The sequence below is a fragment of the Leptonotus elevatus genome, chromosome 3 (genome assembly GCF_054856555.1).
Source record: "Leptonotus elevatus isolate MCC_2025b chromosome 3, RoL_Lele_1.0, whole genome shotgun sequence".
Classification (NCBI taxonomy): Eukaryota; Metazoa; Chordata; class Actinopteri; order Syngnathiformes; family Syngnathidae; genus Leptonotus; species Leptonotus elevatus.
Window position 1 is genome coordinate 930,151 of NC_141241.1, and position 23,921 is coordinate 954,071.

General features: G+C 41.8%; 1 protein-coding gene across 2 annotated transcripts in view; it reads left to right on the plus strand.

Annotated features, from left to right (window-relative positions):
• LOC147176587 (matrix metalloproteinase-15-like) overlaps positions 1-21,426 on the plus strand; it is a 33,944-nt gene extending 12,518 nt beyond the window's left edge. For both annotated transcript variants that reach the window (XM_086070881.1, XM_086070882.1), the window contains 7 exons: positions 5,982-6,289; positions 10,620-10,781; positions 10,910-11,109; positions 14,574-14,712; positions 17,927-18,077; positions 18,764-18,882; positions 20,219-21,426. In XM_086070881.1, coding sequence (XP_085927007.1) covers positions 5,982-6,289; positions 10,620-10,781; positions 10,910-11,109; positions 14,574-14,712; positions 17,927-18,077; positions 18,764-18,882; positions 20,219-20,715 — 1,576 coding nt within the window. In that variant the 3' untranslated portion in view covers positions 20,716-21,426. The remainder of the gene's footprint in view (positions 1-5,981; positions 6,290-10,619; positions 10,782-10,909; positions 11,110-14,573; positions 14,713-17,926; positions 18,078-18,763; positions 18,883-20,218) is intronic.
• Positions 21,427-23,921: the final 2,495 nt, after the last annotated feature.

Consider the following 23,921-nt stretch of genomic DNA (forward strand, 5'->3'; position numbering starts at 1 on the left):
CGCACACACATTTGATTTTAACCAACATTTCAATGAGCTGAACAGTTTAAAATTTCAACCATTGAAATCGCTCAACAAATGTAAAAGTTAACCATAATCAAGATCAAATAAAGTATCTTACTGCCCCTTTAAGAAATATGCACATTCACGCACACACATTTGATTTTAACCAACATTTCAATGAGCTGAACAGTTTAAAATTTCAACCATTGAAATCGCTCAAGAAATGTAAAAGTTAACCATAATCAACAGTATGTTACTGCCCCTTTAAGAAACATGCACATTCACGCACACACATTTGATTTTAAGTAACATTTCAATGAGCTGAACAGTTTAAAATTTCAACCATTGAAATCGCTCAAGAAATGTAAAAGTTAACCATAATCAACAGTATGTTACTGCCCCTTTAAGAAACATGCACATTCACGCACACACATTTGATTTTAACCAACATTTCAATGAGCTGAACAGTTTAAAATTTCAACCATTGAAATCGCTCAACAAATGTAAAAGTTAACCATAATCAAGATCAAATAAAGTATCTTACTGCCCCTTTAAGAAATATGCACATTCACGCACACACATTTGATTTTAACCAACATTTCAATGAGCTGAACAGTTTAAAATTTCAACCATTGAAATCGCTCAACAAATGTAAAAGTTAACCATAATCAAGATCAAATAAAGTATCTTACTGCCCCTTTAAGAAATATGCACATTCACGCACACACATTTGATTTTAACCAACATTTCAATGAGCTGAACAGTTTAAAATTTCAACCATTGAAATCGCTCAAGAAATGTAAAAGTTAACCATAATCAACAGTATGTTACTGCCCCTTTAAGAAACATGCACATTCACGCACACACATTTGATTTTAAGTAACATTTCAATGAGCTGAACAGTTTAAAATTTCAACCATTGAAATCGCTCAAGAAATGTAAAAGTTAACCATAATCAACAGTATGTTACTGCCCCTTTAAGAAACATGCACATTCACGCACACACATTTGATTTTAACCAACATTTCAATGAGCTGAACAGTTTAAAATTTCAACCATTGAAATCGCTCAAGAAATGTAAAAGTTAACCATAATCAACAGTATGTTACTGCCCCTTTAAGAAACATGCACATTCACGCACACACATTTGATTTTAACCAACATTTCAATGAGCTGAACAGTTTAAAATTTCAACCATTGAAATCGCTCAACAAATGTAAAAGTTAACCATAATCAAGATCAAATAAAGTATCTTACTGCCCCTTTAAGAAATATGCACATTCACGCACACACATTTGATTTTAAGTAACATTTCAATGAGCTGAACAGTTTAAAATTTCAACCATTGAAATCGCTCAAGAAATGTAAAAGTTAACCATAATCAACAGTATGTTACTGCCCCTTTAAGAAACATGCACATTCACGCACACACATTTTAAGTAACATTTCAATGAGCTGAACAGTTTAAAATTTCAACCATTGAAATCGCTCAAGAAATGTAAAAGTTAACCATAATCAACAGTATGTTACTGCCCCTTTAAGAAACATGCACATTCACGCACACACATTTGATTTTAACCAACATTTCAATGAGCTGAACAGTTTAAAATTTCAACCATTGAAATCGCTCAAGAAATGTAAAAGTTAACCATAATCAACAGTATGTTACTGCCCCTTTAAGAAACATGCACATTCACGCACACACATTTGATTTTAACCAACATTTCAATGAGCTGAACAGTTTAAAATTTCAACCATTGAAATCGCTCAACAAATGTAAAAGTTAACCATAATCAAGATCAAATAAAGTATCTTACTGCCCCTTTAAGAAACATGCACATTCACGCACACACATTTGATTTTAAGTAACATTTCAATGAGCTGAACAGTTTAAAATTTCAACCATTGAAATCGCTCAAGAAATGTAAAAGTTAACCATAATCAACAGTATGTTACTGCCCCTTTAAGAAACATGCACATTCACGCACACACATTTGATTTTAAGTAACATTTCAATGAGCTGAACAGTTTAAAATTTCAACCATTGAAATCGCTCAAGAAATGTAAAAGTTAACCATAATCAACAGTATGTTACTGCCCCTTTAAGAAACATGCACATTCACGCACACACATTTGATTTTAACCAACATTTCAATGAGCTGAACAGTTTAAAATTTCAACCATTGAAATCGCTCAACAAATGTAAAAGTTAACCATAATCAACAGTATGTTACTGCCCCTTTAAGAAACATGCACATTCACGCACACACATTTGATTTTAAGTAACATTTCAATGAGCTGAACAGTTTAAAATTTCAACCATTGAAATCGCTCAAGAAATGTAAAAGTTAACCATAATCAACAGTATGTTACTGCCCCTTTAAGAAACATGCACATTCACGCACACACATTTGATTTTAACCAACATTTCAATGAGCTGAACAGTTTAAAATTTCAACCATTGAAATCGCTCAAGAAATGTAAAAGTTAACCATAATCAACAGTATGTTACTGCCCCTTTAAGAAACATGCACATTCACGCACACACATTTGATTTTAACCAACATTTCAATGAGCTGAACAGTTTAAAATTTCAACCATTGAAATCGCTCAACAAATGTAAAAGTTAACCATAATCAAGATCAAATAAAGTATCTTACTGCCCCTTTAAGAAATATGCACATTCACGCACACACATTTGATTTTAAGTAACATTTCAATGAGCTGAACAGTTTAAAATTTCAACCATTGAAATCGCTCAAGAAATGTAAAAGTTAACCATAATCAACAGTATGTTACTGCCCCTTTAAGAAACATGCACATTCACGCACACACATTTGATTTTAAGTAACATTTCAATGAGCTGAACAGTTTAAAATTTCAACCATTGAAATCGCTCAAGAAATGTAAAAGTTAACCATAATCAACAGTATGTTACTGCCCCTTTAAGAAACATGCACATTCACGCACACACATTTTAAGTAACATTTCAATGAGCTGAACAGTTTAAAATTTCAACCATTGAAATCGCTCAAGAAATGTAAAAGTTAACCATAATCAACAGTATGTTACTGCCCCTTTAAGAAACATGCACATTCACGCACACACATTTGATTTTAACCAACATTTCAATGAGCTGAACAGTTTAAAATTTCAACCATTGAAATCGCTCAAGAAATGTAAAAGTTAACCATAATCAACAGTATGTTACTGCCCCTTTAAGAAACATGCACATTCACGCACACACATTTGATTTTAACCAACATTTCAATGAGCTGAACAGTTTAAAATTTCAACCATTGAAATCGCTCAACAAATGTAAAAGTTAACCATAATCAAGATCAAATAAAGTATCTTACTGCCCCTTTAAGAAACATGCACATTCACGCACACACATTTGATTTTAAGTAACATTTCAATGAGCTGAACAGTTTAAAATTTCAACCATTGAAATCGCTCAAGAAATGTAAAAGTTAACCATAATCAACAGTATGTTACTGCCCCTTTAAGAAACATGCACATTCACGCACACACATTTGATTTTAAGTAACATTTCAATGAGCTGAACAGTTTAAAATTTCAACCATTGAAATCGCTCAAGAAATGTAAAAGTTAACCATAATCAACAGTATGTTACTGCCCCTTTAAGAAACATGCACATTCACGCACACACATTTGATTTTAACCAACATTTCAATGAGCTGAACAGTTTAAAATTTCAACCATTGAAATCGCTCAACAAATGTAAAAGTTAACCATAATCAACAGTATGTTACTGCCCCTTTAAGAAACATGCACATTCACGCACACACATTTGATTTTAAGTAACATTTCAATGAGCTGAACAGTTTAAAATTTCAACCATTGAAATCGCTCAAGAAATGTAAAAGTTAACCATAATCAACAGTATGTTACTGCCCCTTTAAGAAACATGCACATTCACGCACACACATTTGATTTTAACCAACATTTCAATGAGCTGAACAGTTTAAAATTTCAACCATTGAAATCGCTCAAGAAATGTAAAAGTTAACCATAATCAACAGTATGTTACTGCCCCTTTAAGAAACATGCACATTCACGCACACACATTTGATTTTAACCAACATTTCAATGAGCTGAACAGTTTAAAATTTCAACCATTGAAATCGCTCAACAAATGTAAAAGTTAACCATAATCAAGATCAAATAAAGTATCTTACTGCCCCTTTAAGAAATATGCACATTCACGCACACACATTTGATTTTAAGTAACATTTCAATGAGCTGAACAGTTTAAAATTTCAACCATTGAAATCGCTCAAGAAATGTAAAAGTTAACCATAATCAACAGTATGTTACTGCCCCTTTAAGAAACATGCACATTCACGCACACACATTTGATTTTAAGTAACATTTCAATGAGCTGAACAGTTTAAAATTTCAACCATTGAAATCGCTCAAGAAATGTAAAAGTTAACCATAATCAACAGTATGTTACTGCCCCTTTAAGAAACATGCACATTCACGCACACACATTTGATTTTAACCAACATTTCAATGAGCTGAACAGTTTAAAATTTCAACCATTGAAATCGCTCAACAAATGTAAAAGTTAACCATAATCAAGATCAAATAAAGTATCTTACTGCCCCTTTAAGAAATATGCACATTCACGCACACACATTTGATTTTAACCAACATTTCAATGAGCTGAACAGTTTAAAATTTCAACCATTGAAATCGCTCAAGAAATGTAAAAGTTAACCATAATCAACAGTATGTTACTGCCCCTTTAAGAAACATGCACATTCACGCACACACATTTGATTTTAAGTAACATTTCAATGAGCTGAACAGTTTAAAATTTCAACCATTGAAATCGCTCAACAAATGTAAAAGTTAACCATAATCAAGATCAAATAAAGTATCTTACTGCCCCTTTAAGAAATATGCACATTCACGCACACACATTTGATTTTAAGTAACATTTCAATGAGCTGAACAGTTTAAAATTTCAACCATTGAAATCGCTCAAGAAATGTAAAAGTTAACCATAATCAACAGTATGTTACTGCCCCTTTAAGAAACATGCACATTCACGCACACACATTTGATTTTAACCAACATTTCATTGAGCTGAACAGTTTAAAATTTCAACCATTGAAATCGCTCAAGAAATGTAAAAGTTAACCATAATCAACAGTATGTTACTGCCCCTTTAAGAAACATGCACATTCACGCACACACATTTGATTTTAACCAACATTTCAATGAGCTGAACAGTTTAAAATTTCAACCATTGAAATCGCTCAACAAATGTAAAAGTTAACCATAATCAACAGTATGTTACTGCCCCTTTAAGAAACATGCACATTCACGCACACACATTTGATTTTAAGTAACATTTCAATGAGCTGAACAGTTTAAAATTTCAACCATTGAAATCGCTCAAGAAATGTAAAAGTTAACCATAATCAACAGTATGTTACTGCCCCTTTAAGAAACATGCACATTCACGCACACACATTTGATTTTAACCAACATTTCAATGAGCTGAACAGTTTAAAATTTCAACCATTGAAATCGCTCAACAAATGTAAAAGTTAACCATAATCAACAGTATGTTACTGCCCCTTTAAGAAACATGCACATTCACGCACACACATTTGATTTTAAGTAACATTTCAATGAGCTGAACAGTTTAAAATTTCAACCATTGAAATCGCTCAAGAAATGTAAAAGTTAACCATAATCAACAGTATGTTACTGCCCCTTTAAGAAACATGCACATTCACGCACACACATTTGATTTTAACCAACATTTCAATGAGCTGAACAGTTTAAAATTTCAACCATTGAAAGTGCAATTACAGCAATAAGATTTGAATCCCGTTTGACTTGAGCTGCCATTATTCCCGAGACGATTTCAAAAGCGGTCAGATGGGAAATGCGTACCCCAAATCCAACACGCCTGCTTCCTTCTGGCGGCCCCTCAGCATCCAGAACTACACCCCCAAGATCGGCGAGTACAACTCCTTCACCGCCATCCGGCAGGCCTTCAAAGTGTGGGAGAGCGTCACGCCGCTGACGTTCGACGAGATCCCGTACCAGGAGATCAAGTACGGCCGGCGGAAGGAGCCCGATATCATGCTCTTCTTCGCGTCGGGCTACCACGGCGACAGCTCGCCGTTTGACGGCGAGGGCGGTTTCCTGGCCCACGCTTACTTCCCCGGGCCCGGCATGGGCGGCGACACGCACTTCGACTCGGACGAGCCGTGGACCATCGGAAACCAGAACGTGCAAGGTGCGAGCGCGGGCTGGGGAAGTGCAGTGGGCGGGAGGTGAGCTCGCTCGATGCTAACGTTGCCGTTCGAGCTAACGGAACGCGCGTCGACGGCGCGGGGATATTTTGAAGGCAATGCAACAACAAATGTTGAGGGGCTACTGAGCTCAGTTTAGCTCCTCCCATTTTCTGTGTCAGAAAATGGGAGGAGTTACCGTATGTTAAGCAACACCTTGCTAGTTTGTGCTAGCTTTCTACAAATTGTGATCGTAGAGCGAGAAGAGATGAAAGGCATTATTTCAATGGGGAAAGATGATTTGCGTTATTAGTTACAAGTGTGGTCACGGAACGGATTCAAGTCTTGTCGGACGGAAACATTGTACGTTTTCACACTTTGTACTTTTCTACTTGAGCACAAGAGTTGAATGAGTACATTTGATTTGAACAGTCCTTTTTTAGCACAAGTTATTTGCTCTTGTGCTCTTGTGAGTACTTTTGCCACCTCTGGCATTGAGAAAAATCAAAACTGGCGAATCAATAGCAACAACCACACATCAACACTTTTGTCAAAGAGAGAAAGAGCAAGAGTGTGTGTGTGTGTGTGTGTGTGTGTGTGTGTGTGTGTGTGTGTGTGTGTGTGTGTGTGTCCGAGTGTGTATGGTTGCTTGAATTTCAGGTTCAAAGTCTTCTATTGTTCGCGGGTTCGTACGGCCACACCCATATATAGTCCACATCTATATTTTCCCATATGGATGTGTAGCCTATCTACTTTTTTTATTTCATAGGATTAATCACTAGTTTTATAGGTTGTCTGTACGGTAACATTTTAGCTCTTGAGTCCCCGAATGCCGCTTCTCGATGTTTACTCAGCGAGAAGCCGAGCAAGACGGCGCGTTCAAAGACCGCCAGACGGCTCCGTCTTAAAGGTTGCTCCTTTGGCTCCACTTTGAGGCCTTAATCAGTCGAGTGCGGCGACAAAGAGGGCCGTCTGCGCAGTTGAGCACACGCCCACTTAGTTAGGGTGCTACGCACACGCGCACACGCACACACGCACGCACACACACACGCGCACACACACCACGGGCTGGCTCAGCTCAGCCGCCCTGTCCTTTGTGTGTTTGGAGATAAGAGGACAAAAAAGACCACTGTCACTAAAAAGGTGGTGGGCACGGAGGGGGGGGGGGGTTGCTGTTAAACGTTGGACAACAATAGGACGTCCTTCACTTCCGCAGGATACACAAAAGTTAGTTAGCAAGAAAGGCAGCTTTATTTATATAGCATGTTTTATATACAAGGTGTTTCGCATCAGGACCAATACAACATTTGAAAACATTTGAAAACAAAAGACATTTCAAAACAAGGAAATACATAAAAAAGGAGCTTATTGAAAAAAAAAAAAAAGAGAGATTTGGAAAATGTTTAAAAAGACTACAATTTTACGTATAGCATAATTTTTAACCTGGATTTAAAAGCATTCACTTCACTTCTGTTGGGAGCTCATTCCATTTGTGTGCAGCATAACTGCTAAATGCTTCACCATGTTTGCTTTGAACTCTGGACTCTACTCGTTGAGCCGAGTCTGCCGACCTCAGACTAAAGAGTGTTTTAACCGTTTGGCAGAAATACACGGAAAATCACAAATCGATATCGATGAAAATCCAAAGCAACCCAAAACATTGGACCAGTGAACTTGTGTTGCACAAAATTTTCCAGATTAATATTTCGAATGCATCATGTGACCATTTTCAAACTGAAATATGAGCACAAATGTATTCCCATAAAATCTGATGCATGAAAGGGAAGTGAAATTTCGTCTCATGGGGAGATTAGCAACACGATACGATGAAATACGCGATACGGCATCAAGGTGACTTCGCCGATTATTGACGTCAATCCACTTGAGAATTGACGCTTGCTGCTGGAGGTCAGCTGCTGCGACCAATCACAAGTGCGTGCATGAAGACAGCAGAGACAAACCCACATTCAGAATTTCAACATCATTTTTTCCCCTCCAAATTTCCAAAATGGGTGTCAATTAAAGACTTAAGTCGTATTTCCCAGTTAAAGTCGATATTTACATCAACATACTTAGTGCAGTAATAAAAAAATATATATAAAAAAATATATATAAAAAAATATATATTTGCGCAAAGAGCCGGAACCAATATTTCGTGTTTCCGCACGGACGTTCATCGCTGACGACGCCAGAGCGGAGCTGATTTAAGTTTAAACACGGAAATATGACGCGCCTGATGGCGTCCATTGCTGGAACGGAGGTAACAACAACACAACTTTAAATAACTTTAAAATGGCGCGATTACTGTGGGGAAATTAACGAAAAAGATGGCGGCACGGGCGCCGTAAAATCGAAACACACGTGCGACGTAACTTGAGAAATCCCTTTTCAAAATTTTGCTATACAGGAAGAGTTCGCAGTCCTCTGATGATGAAAACTTGTGGCAAACAAAAGCGCGAGTGTCCAAAAACTTTATTGGACGTGTCATGTGACGCAACCTGCTGACGCACCTTAAGCAGCAGAAGAAGAAAAAAGGAGAACTTCTCCAGCCGTAAAAAAAGGTCACCAAGTTTTTGTGCGTCTTGTGTGAGTCAGCATTGCGGGCGCCGAACGGAACCCAGCGCGGCAACACAAAACAAAACAATGACGGCTGAAGACGGGCACCGCCAAGGCTGAACTTTTTTTGTGAGACACGGCGAGCCCAAGCCGGCGAGGCGTCGCCACGGGAACCGCACAAAAGGTTTCTTTATCTGGCCTCTTCGTTAGCGCTCGGCTCGATGCGCAGTGACTCCCAAATTATGCATGTCTGAGTCTGGGATTTTGATCCTGACCAATCAGCAACATTTAGAGTCAAAAAGTCAAAATTCTTCAGGTCGAACACTTCCCATAGAAAATAAAAATTTGACCCAAATGTTTTCGCAGAAATTCGTGTAAGAGCACAAAAAGTTGAAGGAAAAGCAGAACAAATCCATTATTGTTGATTGACATGACGTAAAAACCTCCCAAATTTGAAGTCAACCTCCAAATTGTTGACCCTTGACAAGTAACAGAGTCCGGCAGTTAGCTCAGTTCATAGTTCAGCGTTGACCCAAATGATAAATGACGGGCCCCCACATCACTCACGGGGTCAACGTCGTTGCTTTTTCTCATCCGGCGGCGTGCCGAACAAGCGCGGCCCTTGACGGCCGGCGGAATGCGCGATGCGTATCGGCCGCCGGCGCCGCTCGCGTTGCGGGTCCTCTCATTAACCGTTGACATCATCGCTGAGGAAACGGCGAACAGGCGGCGTCCTGCGCTCGCCGCGCGCTCGCTCCTCTGCGATGTTTGTCGAGCGCTGGAATGCAAGCCGGCTCATCAGGTCGGATTGTTTCCAGATTCTCTCTTCATCTTTTGTAGAATCAAAGCACATGTTCATTATCACGTCGAATAAAATGTCATGATCAACATTTCCCTCATTTGGGCAAAAAAAATCTCAATAGATGGAAGTTTATCCGCCATTTTTAAATGCAGTCTCAGTTTCAATCACGCTTTTTTATCGTAGTCAACCTCGTCCCATTTTTATTTGGTCACCTTTGAGTCGACTACAAGTCGAGCATTTTAATCGTTATTTTAGGCCAAGAAAACACAATTTTATTCATCTAATTTTAGTCAACAGAAACTGTCAACATTTCAAACTCATCTAAAATGAATTGACATTAAATGTTCTCATCTCTTTTTGATTTAAAACGACTTCACACACAATTACGGTATATCAACAAGTGGCTATTATGACTAGTAAGTTAGTAAGTTAGATAGCATTAGTTAGTGGTTGGATTAACATTGTTTGAACGTTAGCCTGCAGCTGTTGCATTATTGTTTATTAATGGAGGTTTTCGTCTATTCTAGTCTAGTTTTCAAAAAAGTCAAAAAATGGTGTATTTTTATTTAGTTAGTGCCAGAACTGCACAAATGGAAACCAACTTGACTTCTTTTTTTTTTAGATGTCCCGCTTTTAATATTGTGACATGACGACGACGATATGTTGCGTCAGTTTTAATATCGCGATATCGCGATATCACGATATCACGATATTGCCATTATCGTTACATCCCTATTAATTATATTATATTATTTCATTTATCTCAATATAAACACATGTAACCATGTGTCCGGAAAAAGGTGCAAATGGAGTGAAGTAACTTCTAACAAAGCAAATGAAAACAGACACTTTGCACCTTTTTACCAGTTTTAGTGAGTACGTGCCTAAAATCAGTTAAAAATGTCAACTTGTGTTGCTGCGAAAAGGGTTCAAGAAGTTGAAGTGAATCGCTTTTTTCCTCGCCATGCGGCACGCAGGCAACGACCTGTTCCTCGTGGCCATCCACGAGCTGGGCCACGCGTTGGGCCTGGAACACTCCAACAACCCGCTGGCCATCATGGCGCCGTTCTACCAGTGGATGGAGACGGACAACTTCCGGCTGCCCGACGACGACCTCCGAGGCATTCAGCAGATCTACGGTGAGGGAGGCGTGCGAACTCTCACCCGCTGCCGCATTTCAAAAGCAGACAAATGTGCTTCTTCTTCCTTTGCCGTCGTCCCCCCGCCAGTTTTTTGTGTCACGGTTAGCTTGTTGTGTTTTGCGCAGGTACGCAAAACAACAAGCCCACTCAGGCCTTGCCCACCGTGACGCCGGACCACCCGGACCCCCGCCCGCCTCACAATCCTCCTCCGCGCCAGCCGGACCGGCCCAGGACCACCGACAGACCGGACCACTACGGACCCGACATTTGCGAGGGCAACTTTGACACGGTGGCCATGTTGCGCGGGGAAATGTTCGTCTTTAAGGTGAGATTGAACTTGACGTTCTTTGCCATCAAAACTTGCACAAGACAAATCCACACATTTAAAAATCATCCGAAAAGTCACACACTCAAATGGCCTGAGATGCTTTATTACTACCGGGCGACACGCGTTGATGCGAACCAAAGAAACCAAAGCACCACACGCTCTTAAAAGAAAAAAAAAAAAAAAAGAAAGAAACCAAAGCACTACCCGGGAATCGAACCCAGATCACGAGAATGGCAATCTTGTATGCTAGCGCCGCACCAACGGCGTGACAAATGTTTTCTTCTTTTTCACTTGTTCTCTCGTGTCTGCTATTTACATTTGCAAATTCGTGAATTAAATGGGAAATAAGTAAAATAGTAATGAATAATATTAATAATATAATATATATATATATATATAATAATAAATAAATATATGAATACATAAATCCTTATTAATATAATGCATATGTAGTATGAAAAACATATTTTAAAATGTCTATAAATGACAACTCAAATCCAAATATATTATAATAAAATAAAATAAAAACAAAACATGAATAAATGTTGCCAACAAAGGAGGCACACTTGTTCTGACCACCACAAAGTCATCCTGGAGTCCGAGCCAGATCCTTTCAGTACCGCCGATATTTATAAAACACAAATCAAATGTAACTCGATAAAGCAAAATAAAATGATGATAGTAAATAGTTATATTTGATATTAAAGATACAAAACATGTCTAATTCAAGTGGCAGGAAACATAATAAAAGCCATGAAATGAAATTCAAACCGATGCTCGTTTGCCACCCATGACCCGAAAGTCGTCATCCCGATCAGCGCAATTCCTCCCCTCGCCCGCGTTTGCCATTTAAACGAACCCAAATGGCAGGTGCGCTCGCCGGCCGCAGCGGGCCTGTTTCCTATCATGTCGCCGGAGATCGTAAAACGACAGGCGGCCTCGTTTCACGAGAAGGCGCGGCAATAAAGAGCCGACGTGTGGTCTGGCGTTTGGCCTCAAAGAGCCTCCGGATGCACGCAAACGTGAAGACGTTCGCTTTCCGCCAACTTTTACCTTCGCCGGCTGGCATTTGGGACAGATGTTTTCCACCAGGCACGACTGCATACCTGGACTTGCATGACATCTTGGCCAGGTGCATTCACGTTTACGCCTTGCTCAAAGGCTGCATTCCGTCTGTATGTAGGACTTGTTGTTATTGTCGTATTTCTGTCAAGCAGCTCTTGTGAAAGCGATATATCAATAAAAATGAATAGATTTGTTTCATTGTGGCAAATTTGAACAACATTTTTGAACGGGTAATGCAGGTAAACTTTTCCAGATGTTTTTTTTTGTTTTGTTTTTGGACTGATTCCGAATGGGCCCTCATTTTTCGTCTATTACATTAGCTTTTCATAATATTCCTGATAATAATATAATAATGTGAATTGCCTCGTAGCTTGCGATTCGATCTGCATCGCGATTCATGGGTCACGATTCGATACCGATTAATGCCGATACGAATCTATAAGTCAATTATTGTGATTTTTTTTTTTTTTTTTTACTGACATTTTGAAAATGCTAATCAATAAATTTGTACATGTACACTGTAAGATTTGTATGAAAATGTACTTCAGGCTTATAAACTGTGGTCCACCGTATTTAACAAACAAACAAATCACATTTTAAGGCTTAATGTTCCATTAATATAACATTCTTCTTCCATGTTAAGTGTGAACCCTAACTCTAATTCAGACATTTTGTTGAATATTTCCATCAAAAATGGATCTTTAAAAAATCGATTTGGCGTTCCTGTATTGTGTGAAAAACATTAAAAATGGATTCAAATGATAGAACTCTAACAATATATGTGAGCTCGTCATAGCCCGGGTTTCCTTGTATTTATACCGGTTGTCACTTCCATGCGTCACAACGTGTTCCAGTTTCCAGTTGCTTTTGTGTCTTCCGTTGACGATAGCAAGAGTCGTTAGGTCGAGCGGCTGTCTATCTCACGTCCGTCCGTCCTTCCGAAGCGTGTCTGATTGTCTCCTATCTTCGCCGTGAGTGTGCGTGACGCTCACCATGCGTCCTTTGTGTTCCCCACAATGAACGCAGGGTCGCACTTTTAGCACTTGAATACACTCAAGAGTACAAAAGTCTTCTTTGTTACTGTCAATTGGGTGTCTTTGATGTTTTAATGCTGTTTGTCTCCAAATTGCTCGTGAGTGTATCTTTGAAATGGAACATTTAGCATTTTTCTGTGCGCTGAATGGCCGTCATGCTTTCTATTTCTTGGTGGTAGTAATAGCATCAAATGTATATTAGAGAAGCTTGTGCCAAACATTTTAAGCGAGTTGGCGCGCCACCTCGCGCCCCTGCTCGCGTCCTCCCTAAAAAAAAAAGAAGAAGTCCAAAGCCAAATGTTCATGATCAAAACATCATTATGTTAAAAAAAAAAAAAAAAAAAGAGCACAGGATCAAACTTTTTAAGCCACGCGCTGCCTTCATCCCAACATGATTGCACATAAACAACAAATGTCAAAACTAACCATTTATAGCCAATAAAAATACTTCATGCTTCAAACAATGTGATCAAATGAAAGAAAACAAATGCTGCCATGTACTTGAATTAAGCTGAATCAGCACATGAGAGCTCTGTTAACAAGTCAAAGATGGCCGACATGATGCGCTGAAGCAAGCAAACTGCGGCGACTCTTTTCTTTTTTTTATTTTATTTTTTTATTTTTATTTTTTTATTTTAAGAGCTCAGTATTGTTCATTCGGAAATGTCATCATCATTGCTCTTTTTTTTTTTTTTTTTTAATATATATATATATATATATATATATATATATATATTTTTTTTTTTTTTTTTTTGTGTGTGTGGGTGAGTATGTGTATGTGCGTGCGTGCGTGCGTGCGTGCGTGTATTTGTTAGCTCACCAGAAAACCTATTAGAAAAAATCTCATACCGTTCACCTAAACCGAACACCGACTCTTTTCCGACTGCGCGCCTGTCCCGCCGTTGCAGAATAAGAAATGGGACGTGGCTTCTTTTTTTCGCCCGCATCAGCTGTTTGGACATGAAGACATTGATCTGATTTCAATGGCGAACATCATCGATCCGCTCGTTTCCCGCCTCACCCTGACGGCAAAATGGCGGACGGCACACATCTTTATCCGCCCTCCTCGCTCGCTCGCCCTTGAATCTCGGGACGCTTGCCAAGACCAAGTCGCTTTGAGCATCTTGCCGTTACTTCATCCCCGGACGGTCACGGCGACTGACTTACCGTCTTATAAATGGACGTGCTGAGTGTAAATCTGTCCACCATCGCGAGGTTCACCGCCTTCTTACTTTGCTGCTTTTATTAGCCCGCCCCGATATCAGTCAGTGGAACGTTCCGTGTTACAAAATAAGAGCGGTGATGATCGTTTTGTGCTGCAAAGCAAATAATAATGGAAGCGTCTCGTTTGTCTCCAAATAGGGCCGTTGGTTCTGGAGGGTGCGCAGGAACAGGGTGCTGGACAACTACCCCATGCCCATCGGACATTTCTGGCGAGGTCTACCGGGAGACATCGACGCCGCCTACGAGAGACACGACGGCCGCTTCGTCTTCTTCAAAGGTGCGTTGGAGGCACGCACGCACGCACGCACGCACGCACGCACGCACGCACGCACGCACAGACAGACCGGAATTGAATCAGGTAACAACCAATCACAGCGCAGCTTCAAGAAAACAGGTGAGCTCTGATTGGTTGTTGCCTGAGCTCTGAGTAACATTGATGTCATCTTCAGTCAATAGCAAGTGGCAAAATGGCCGCCCGCTGAGATAGACGAAAAATGGCTGGATTTGACTTCATAACTCGTATTCGGAAAATGTCACATTAATCAGAATGCCATGTTTAGACTAGTGAGGTCGCATAGAACATGTTATTGTCAAGAAATGTTGAAGGTTAACTTGCACGTGAAATGTTTGACGCTCAATCCACACGAAATGGCGAATGCAAAAAGCTTGGCAACTTCCCATGAAAGGTTTTCGGACGTTTTCGTTTCAAACCAAAACGGTTGAATTCCTTTTCAATTTCAGGGCTTGGGTCCTTGACACTTTTCCATGGGTCCTGTTGCGACATACATGTCCACCCAATTTTGTGTTGAAACCGGAACCAGGGGCGAATTGTTCTTTCTAAAAAAAATACTCAAAGTGGTCATCATGTTTGATGCCATGTCCCGCCAAAAATAGACGCCATGGGAAAACATTCAACTAAACTAAGGTAAGGGGGAGGAGTCATTGGCACCTCTTTAACATAATCATTTATTGCAAATTATTTTTGCGGACCCCAATCTTATTTCTTCGCGGACGCCATTTTGTGAACCACTCATGCTCTGTCCTATGATATGGAACACATGCAGGAAGATCACCGAAATCGCCAGATGGCCAGACACAATATATACATCTACATACCTGTATAATACAGGTACATGAAATGTATAACAGATTGTGGATCTTGAAGACATAAGGACCACGCCCCCCCCCCCGCCACATGTAATGCATTCGTCATAAATCTGCCTGAGTGCGGCTCGTTATTTATACGGCGAGTCCCCGAGAGCAGCTTGTCTTTTTACAGCCCTGCAGCCAGTTTGTCCGAGCGGGAGGCTTTGATGCAGCTCAAGTTTGGACCGTGGGGGAGAAGGAAGAGGGGGGGGGGGGGGTGATGTCATAGGCAAACCTCCCAGTGTGACACTCGGACGCACGCCAAAGCTGGCAGAGCTTGAGAATGAGTATTAAAAAAAAAAAAAGTATCGTAGTACTTCAAGTGGAACCTTAAACATTTGTTGACAATACTATGACTTCACTAGTCTAAACACGACATTCTGATTCATATGGCATTTGTGGAATATGAATTATGCAGAAAAATCCAGCTGTTTTTGTCCATCTCAAGGGTCGGCCATTTTGCCGCTGTCGACTGAAGATGACATCACAGTTGGTCAGGGCTCAGGCAACGAGCAATCACAGTTCACCTGTTTTTTTTTGAAGCTGAGCTGTGATTGGTTGTTATCTGAGACCTGAGCAACATTGATGTCATCTTCAGTCGACAGCAAGCGGCAAAATGGCCGACCTCTGAGATGGATAAAAAAAACGGTTGGATTTTCCCCATTAAATAAATGTTTTCTCTTGATTAGCTCTCAGAATATTTCACAAAGTGGAGTCTGTCTGTTGCTTAAAAACGACGGACTGGATATTTGGACTGCCATTCTCTCGTTGTGTACAATAGCACTAACTTGGCTTATTTGTAGCTCCGCCCCCCCCAGTGAATGACCTAAAGAGGTCAAGTTATCCACCAGGGAGAAATCAAGCCATTTGCTCAGTGAACGTGACCGCGTTTTGGGATCTCACCTCCACAACCACGACATCAAGCTCAAGTTGCGTCCAGATGCCGAGTGTTGGGCTTCGACTTCGAAAGGGGAGGGAGTGAGGGGGGGGGACGTAATTGTGCCAAGCGGAATGGGGGGGAATCCCCCGTCTCAGAAACAATAAAGCAGTGAGAGCTGACGTCAGACGCGCTAATTGCAATGCGGCGATGCCAATCATATCCTTTACACGCGTGTGGTCAGAATCATGTGTAATTGTCATGACGTTACATACGTGCGAGTCACGAGTGCGTCTCAGCTAATAACGGTCACAATTACAAGCAAGTCCAAAATGCTTGTGGCAGAACGTCAAACGAGTCAAGTTGAGTCCGCACGAAATTTCAAGCAGGTTGCGTTATTTTTAATGGTGGCAAACCAGCCTCTTGATTGTCTATTTTATCTTTGCAAATAAACTGTCATAATGTACGCGACTGGCGGAAGGATGGTGGTCCCAAATGCGGGGAAGCAAGTGCAAGAAGAGGAACTTTAATAACACATAGTGGGAAAGGTGAGCAGACAAAAAATGACTGGGCGGGACGAGAGCAGACTGGCTGAACGAGGACGATGACGGTGTTTTGGCGCTGAAGACGAAGAAGACTTGGCTGATACAAAGACGAGACACTAGATTTTTTCTAATAGGTTTTCTGGTGAGCTAACAAATACACGCACGCACGCACGCACGCACGCACGCACGCACGCACGCACGCACGCACGCACATACGCATACTCACCCACACACACACACACACAAAAAAAAATAAAAAAATAAAAAATAAAAGAGCAATGATGATGACCTTTCCGAATGAACAATACTGAGCTCTTAGAAGAAGAAAAAAAAATAAAAATAAAAATAAAAAAAATAAAAATAAAAATAATAAAAGACGAGACGCACGAACTTCCACATGTAACATAGGACATGCTCCCGTACTGACAGCACAAACGCAACCGAACTAAATACATCAACACTAACGAGACACACCTGGGGCAACACTGATTGGTCGCACACAGGTGGACGTGGTTAGACATAACGAGACATGGGAAGAAACCAGGAACACAAGACAAAAGCAACAACAACAACAGACAAAAACACCCATAATTAACAACCTTCACGAAACCCAAACATGACAAACTTGTAACTGACATGACATGCAGTTGACTTTTGACCAGCTATTGGCGAGCTAAAGTGTAAATAAATGTCGGTTACGTGGTGCAGCATATTTGACTGAAAATTCGTATTTTCAACTACACTGGCAACACTTCTCAAGTCAGGTTTCACGAATGCCAATTCAAAGTCAAGTCGAGTCTTTTTTAGCCAAGTCCCAAGCGCTGCTATGGGCGGCGCTAACTCGAGTCAAGTCATGTGACTCGAGCCTCCCTCCCTCATATTGCGAAGGCTCAATGCGGCTCTTCTTCTTGTCGTTCCTCCAGAAAACCGATTCTGGCTGTTCCGGGAGGCCAACCTGGAGCAAGGTTACCCCCTGGAGTTGGGGCACTACGGCCACGACGTTCCCTACGACCGCATCGACGCGGCCATCTGGTGGGAGCCCTCCGGATACACGTACCTCTTTCAGGGAGACTGGTAATACAACGGAACCCTTTCTACGCTAATACGCATAATTAGTGGACTCAAAAGTCATTGGACATTTTCCAGCTCTTTAAAGTAACGCCTTATGTTCCTATAACTGCAAGGAGTCAAGAATGTATTGTACAAAAAAAAAAAAACGGAACTTTTGAGCGTACTGATAAGAAACAGTAGTATTTTGTCCTTTTATGGAAATGGAGTCACTGTTTAAAAAAACAATACACATGCTTGCTTCATGCTAAGCTTTGTAGCATTGGGCTTGAAGGATCCGGGATTTGAAGTCACACGGTTCAGTTGGGACGAGGCCACGCGGAAGTTTTGCCGTAGAAAAAAAACAAGAGACTATTAAGACACATTTGTCCTAAAAATAAGTATTTATTAAGATGAAGATTTTTGAGCTTGAAGTTTTTTGCTCCCTAAATTCAAAGCATCAGCGTTGCTGTCGAGTTTGAATTTCATAGCCGTTTTTTTGTGTGACTTTTGAGGCATATTTGGGGATTTGGATTTTAAGCTTTTACTTGCGGATTATAATGCAATGAAAGTCGCCATTTTGTATGCGGCTTACGACTCTGATGTGGCAATTTTTGCAGGATCTCGCTGCGAAAAAAGGCTAAAGCGTTGAAACAAAAAAGGAACGAATGAAGGCTTGACTCTAAATAAGGACTTCTTGTCGCGGCTGGCAGGTATTGGCGTTTCAACGAACAGTCGCGGTCGGCGGACAGAGGCTACCCGAAGCCCGTCAGCGTGTGGGGGTCTTCCGTACCCTCCGCTCCCAAGGGGGCCTTCCTCAGTGACGATGGAGGTGAGTGCAGATTAGCACAGACGAGGAAAAGACGAGCAGAGTGGAAGTGAGATTGATGTGATTGAAAGGTAGGCGGAGCTGAAACAAAGAATGTGGGCGTGGCTTAAAAAAGAATGTGGGCGTGGCCGCTCAATTGTCAGAAGGGAATGGGAATTTTCAAATCCACACACACTGCTGCGAACCAAAAAAGTCAAGCCAATTGTTCAGTGTTTGGTACTATTTTCCTTTTCTAACAAGAGTTAAAGCGCAGAAAAAAAACAACAGATGTATAATACAGGTTTCTGTAAAACTGAGTAAGAAAGGTCAGCGTTAAATATCGTTAAAGTCAGCTCATTAAATTCGGCCTTGATTGTCCGCCGTGCTCCAAACATTGCTTTCTTTACTCAAGTTTGTCGACAACAGGTAAAGCAAAGCAATATCGACAAGCTGAAAGTCACGTCCCCAACTTTATTGTCAAACATGCTCAAGACATTATGTCAACATAAAGTTTGTCGACAACCGCATAATTAAAAACAAAGTTATGGTGATAAGCAAGGCTGGACTGGCCATCTGGCGTTCAGGGCAGATGCCCGATGGGATGGCCTCTTTTGGGGCCGATCCAGTGCTTTTAAATTATTATTTTCCTACATTTTACCCAACGAGACTAGCCCACAATTTAGAGGGACCGGTTAATTCATAAATTTCTAATATAGTTAGCAAATTGAAACGTCACCAATGAACATCAGCGGCAGAACTACATGTTAGGCAAGAGTCGGGCTGGGCCGAGCTGGCAGGGATAAGTCAAAATGCTAGGGCCGATTTTTTTTTTTTGTGCTAAGCCAGCCTTGGCGATAAGCTTTTTAAAATTTTAAATGTCGTTGAAGCCATGTCACAAAATTAGGTCTTTATCGTCAGAAGTGGCAAATCCAGGTCCAAAAAGTAAAAACCCTGCCACAGTTTGTCTTTAGCCCCAGGTGCTAGCTAGCTAGCTTCCATGGTGCTTGTTTATCTGCTAGGGAGCTAGCATCAGGGGCTAAAGCCAAACTTTATTTTCTTTCTTTTTTTGGGCTTTTTTTTTGGATTCTGGACTACCTTTGTTTATGGTCCAAGATGCTCAAAGCATTACTATCATTATCCAACAATGTTTACACTTTATTAGCTAATTAAGGCAAAGTCACAGCAACAACAACAAAAAAGTTTTAACATTCTCAAATTTTTGCCTTTGTTATTACTCATTATGTTTATTATCCAAGTCTGTTGACAAGTGGTTAATTAAAATAAGTAAGCTTCAAGCTAAGCTAAGCTAATCAGAAAAATCATAACACTGTGGTCTTATTCCGTGTCTTGTCCCCGCCAGCGTACACGTACTTCTACAAGGGCTCCAAATACTGGAAGTTTGACAACCACCGCATGAAGAGCGAGCCGGGCTACCCCAAGTCCATCTTGCGCGACTTCATGGGCTGCAGCGTGGACCTGGACCCCCCCGAGACCGACCCCAACGACAAATACCCCAACGTCAACCAGCCGCCGCTCAGCCCGGACGGCGGGGGCGACGACAACGAAGTGGACGGCAAGGACGAGGAGGGCCGAGGCGGCGACGGCGGGACGGACGGGGACACGGGTGCCGAGGAGGACGAGCGCGAGACTCGCGAGGAGGACGCCAACGAGGTGGACGTGGTTCTGAAGGTGGACGACAGCCAGGAGAGGACCATGAACATCCTGATGGTGACCATCCCCCTGGTTCTGGTGCTGTGCATCCTGGGCCTAATCTACGCCATCATCAACACCCTTCAGAGCAAGGGGACGCCGAGGCTTCTGGTGCATTGCAAGCGCTCGCTGCAGGATTGGGTTTGAAGCCCCAACTCCACGTGGGGGACGCTGAACCCGGGACAGACCCTCAGCAGAGCCTCCCGCAAGTCATTGAAACAGCTGGTAACAGATCCTAAAAAGAAGAGGGGAAAAAAATGGTGGTAACCGATCCATGCGGGATGGACATTGCAATCAGCTGATGGATCGCGTCAGATTGATTGTCGATTCCTCGCAATCGGCGTCAAACTCATTTTCCTGGGCAACATCATAATTGTGTTTTTTCCCTCAGAGGGCCTTTAAGACTGGAAAGACGTCTTCTACACATACCGAATGTGAATAGTGAAAACCCCATTTAGCAAGAAACACGATGTTGCCTCCGTCGGCCATATAAGTGATAGTTTGACATCCATTTCACCGATTGATCGATCCATCAAGGAAAACTCGTCGAGTGCCCTCCCCTAGCCCCGCCCCCACGGTGCATCAACTGTAGTCTATTTATACCAGACAAGTTTGCACATTGTTTGTGTTCACTGGGTGTGACTTTGTTGTTTTTCTTTTCTTTTCTTTAATTATTGATTGATTGATTTCGAAACCAGGAAGCCCGCTCTCGTCCTGGCTGTCCAAGCCATCTTCTTGCCTCTCACCACGGTACACTCACTTTACATTCAGAGGCAGCCTGGCAGCATCTTTGCTTTAAAAGTCTCCCCCCCCCCCCCTTCTTTCATCTGAAATAAACTCAACAGAGTTGTCAAATCCTGGTCCAGAAAGTAAAAACCCTGCCACAGTTTGGCTTTAGCCCCTTGTGCTAGCTGGCTAGCTAGCGAGCTCCCCGGGTGCTTGGTTACCTGCTAGGGAGCTAGCTAGCTAGCTAGCACAAGGGGCTAAAGCCAAACTGTGGCAGGGTTTTTACTTTCTGGACCTGGATTTGACAACTCTGTCAACAAAAATATAAACGCAACACTTTTGTTTTTGCTCCCATATTTTTTTTTTTTTTATGAATTTATTCCACATACACAATATCACCATTTCTCTCAAATATTGTTCACAAACCAGTGTACATCTGTGATAGTGAGCACTTCTCCTTTGCCGAGATAATCCATCCCTTCCATATGATATGGCACACCTGTGAAGTGGGATGGATTATCTCGGCAAAGGAGAAGTGCTCACTATCGCAGATGTACACTGGTTTGTGAACAATATTTGAGAGAAATGGTGTGAAAGAACTTTTAGATCTTTGAGTTCATCTCATAAAAAAAAATGAGAGTAATAACAAGTGTTATTTTTGCGTTTATATTTTTGTTGCGTTACATGTCTACGGTGAGCAGACCCGCGCAAAGTCTCAAGAAGCCATACCTGAAAAGAGACGGGGTCGTTTTGGCTCAAAGTGCGTTTGGGCAAAATAAGAACCAAATTCTCAACGATCCGCTTCTTTCCCGCCCGCCGCCTTCCACGTCTTTTCTTTGCCTTCTTTGGTGGACGTCAAAACGCGTCTGTGAACACTCTCGAAAAGGAAGCGCCGGTCTCAACTTTTATGCGTCTCTCCCTCTCAGACACAACGGAGAGTTGGAAAGTCACGCAGGAAGACCACCCGTCGCCTCCACTGGGGGGGTCAAAGGTCGTTCGGCTCTTTGGGTTTAAAACAGGACGTACTGAAACAAGTGCAACTCGGTTAATGTAGCGTTCGGCCTCTAATGGACGTTTTGCAGCAGGCGCTTATTTGAAAAGGTGGCGCGGCGGCTGCGAGGCGGTCCGGGGTGGGCCGGCCGGATCTCATGTGAACGGCAGCTAATCCGCTTCATTAAAAAGCAGCAGGTGTGTGCGCGCACGCCACCAGACCCCCGCTTGACCCGAGACCTTGGATGCTGAGAACCCCAAACACGCTTTTATGTGTCAAGAACAAAAGACAAAAATGTCTTCTTTCGTCCCTCAAACCGTGTTTCGTTGACGCAGGCTCATATTGTACTTTTGGCTCAGCAGCAACTCCCGGAACCCTTTCAACAATCCTCCCCTGAAACCAGTTCCACTTGGAACGTCAAATTTGGTAGGCATGAAGGTCTGAAAAGACACAGGAAGTCAGCCATTTTGGTTCAAAGCAGGAATTTGGATTTTAAGAGGTCGGTTTTGGTTATTTATATATTTGAACTTTTGGTATCTGTAAAGTTGGTCACATTTCATTGTGAGATCCATCAAATGTGTTCTGATTTTGAATCATAGAAAGTCATCTAAATTGAATTCATGTCAAAAACATAACTGATGCGGTTCCGTTTCGGGTTGCGTTGTTGTCGTCGCGTTTTATCCCATTGCCGTCCCTGTTAATTAATTGTTGCCAAAAGAAAAAGTAAAACTCACTTGTGGAATTACTGCTTTGCCAAAATTTTCTGGAAGTTCAAAATCCAAACTCTTGTGAGTCTTCTTAGCGCTTCCTCTTGCCATGCTATCAGCGTAGTTAGCGTTAGCACTCACCACAAGTGGTCGTTCATTGCCACTACAGGTACGAAAGGTGCAGCAGAACGGTGCTCGTTAGCACTTTTGTACTGACAGAATGACCACCTTACGATGTGTGTGTGTGTGTGTGTGTTTCAGTTCCACGTGAAGCTACACGCTAACATAGAACATAACTTCAATGGGGGAAGTTTGATCGGAGTGGCTTAGCTTAGCTTAACTTAGCTTAGCAGCTCAGGTTACACATGCATGGAGAGAACAAATTTCCTGCCTTTTGAGACAAGGAAAGAAGGAAGGGGGGGCAAACACAGTTTGTAGATCTCAGGCAAGGAGGCTAGTGGGAAAGGGGGGGGGGGGGGGGGGGGGCAAACTGGCAACGCGCCACATGACCCAAATTCCCCCGTGTAGCCAAGCAGCAGCTGGCTGCGGAGGAAACCTGAGCTTTCAGTGGAAACACTTTTTGTGTTTACCAACTTGAAAGGCTTCAGTATGAGCACTGACGGACGACCCCCCCGCTCGACCCCCTGCTTATTAGCTTCTCAAGCTAACGTCCCCGGATCATCCGGGATCGGTGTGTTGACAAAAGAAAAAAACAATTATTCCTCCCTACCTTTTCTTTTGGCCAATTAAAAGCTCTGATATGCTTGTGCCGTATTATCACATACATGAGAGATGCTAGCAGTCGGAGCGCTAACAGGACACGTTGCTGCGTTGGCAGGAAGCAGTCAATGACGGTTGCCGAGAAACGGTGTCATCTGTCCGTCTTCAACGCTGGGGGGGGGGGGGGGCGCCCCCGCCCAGTGGCAGCT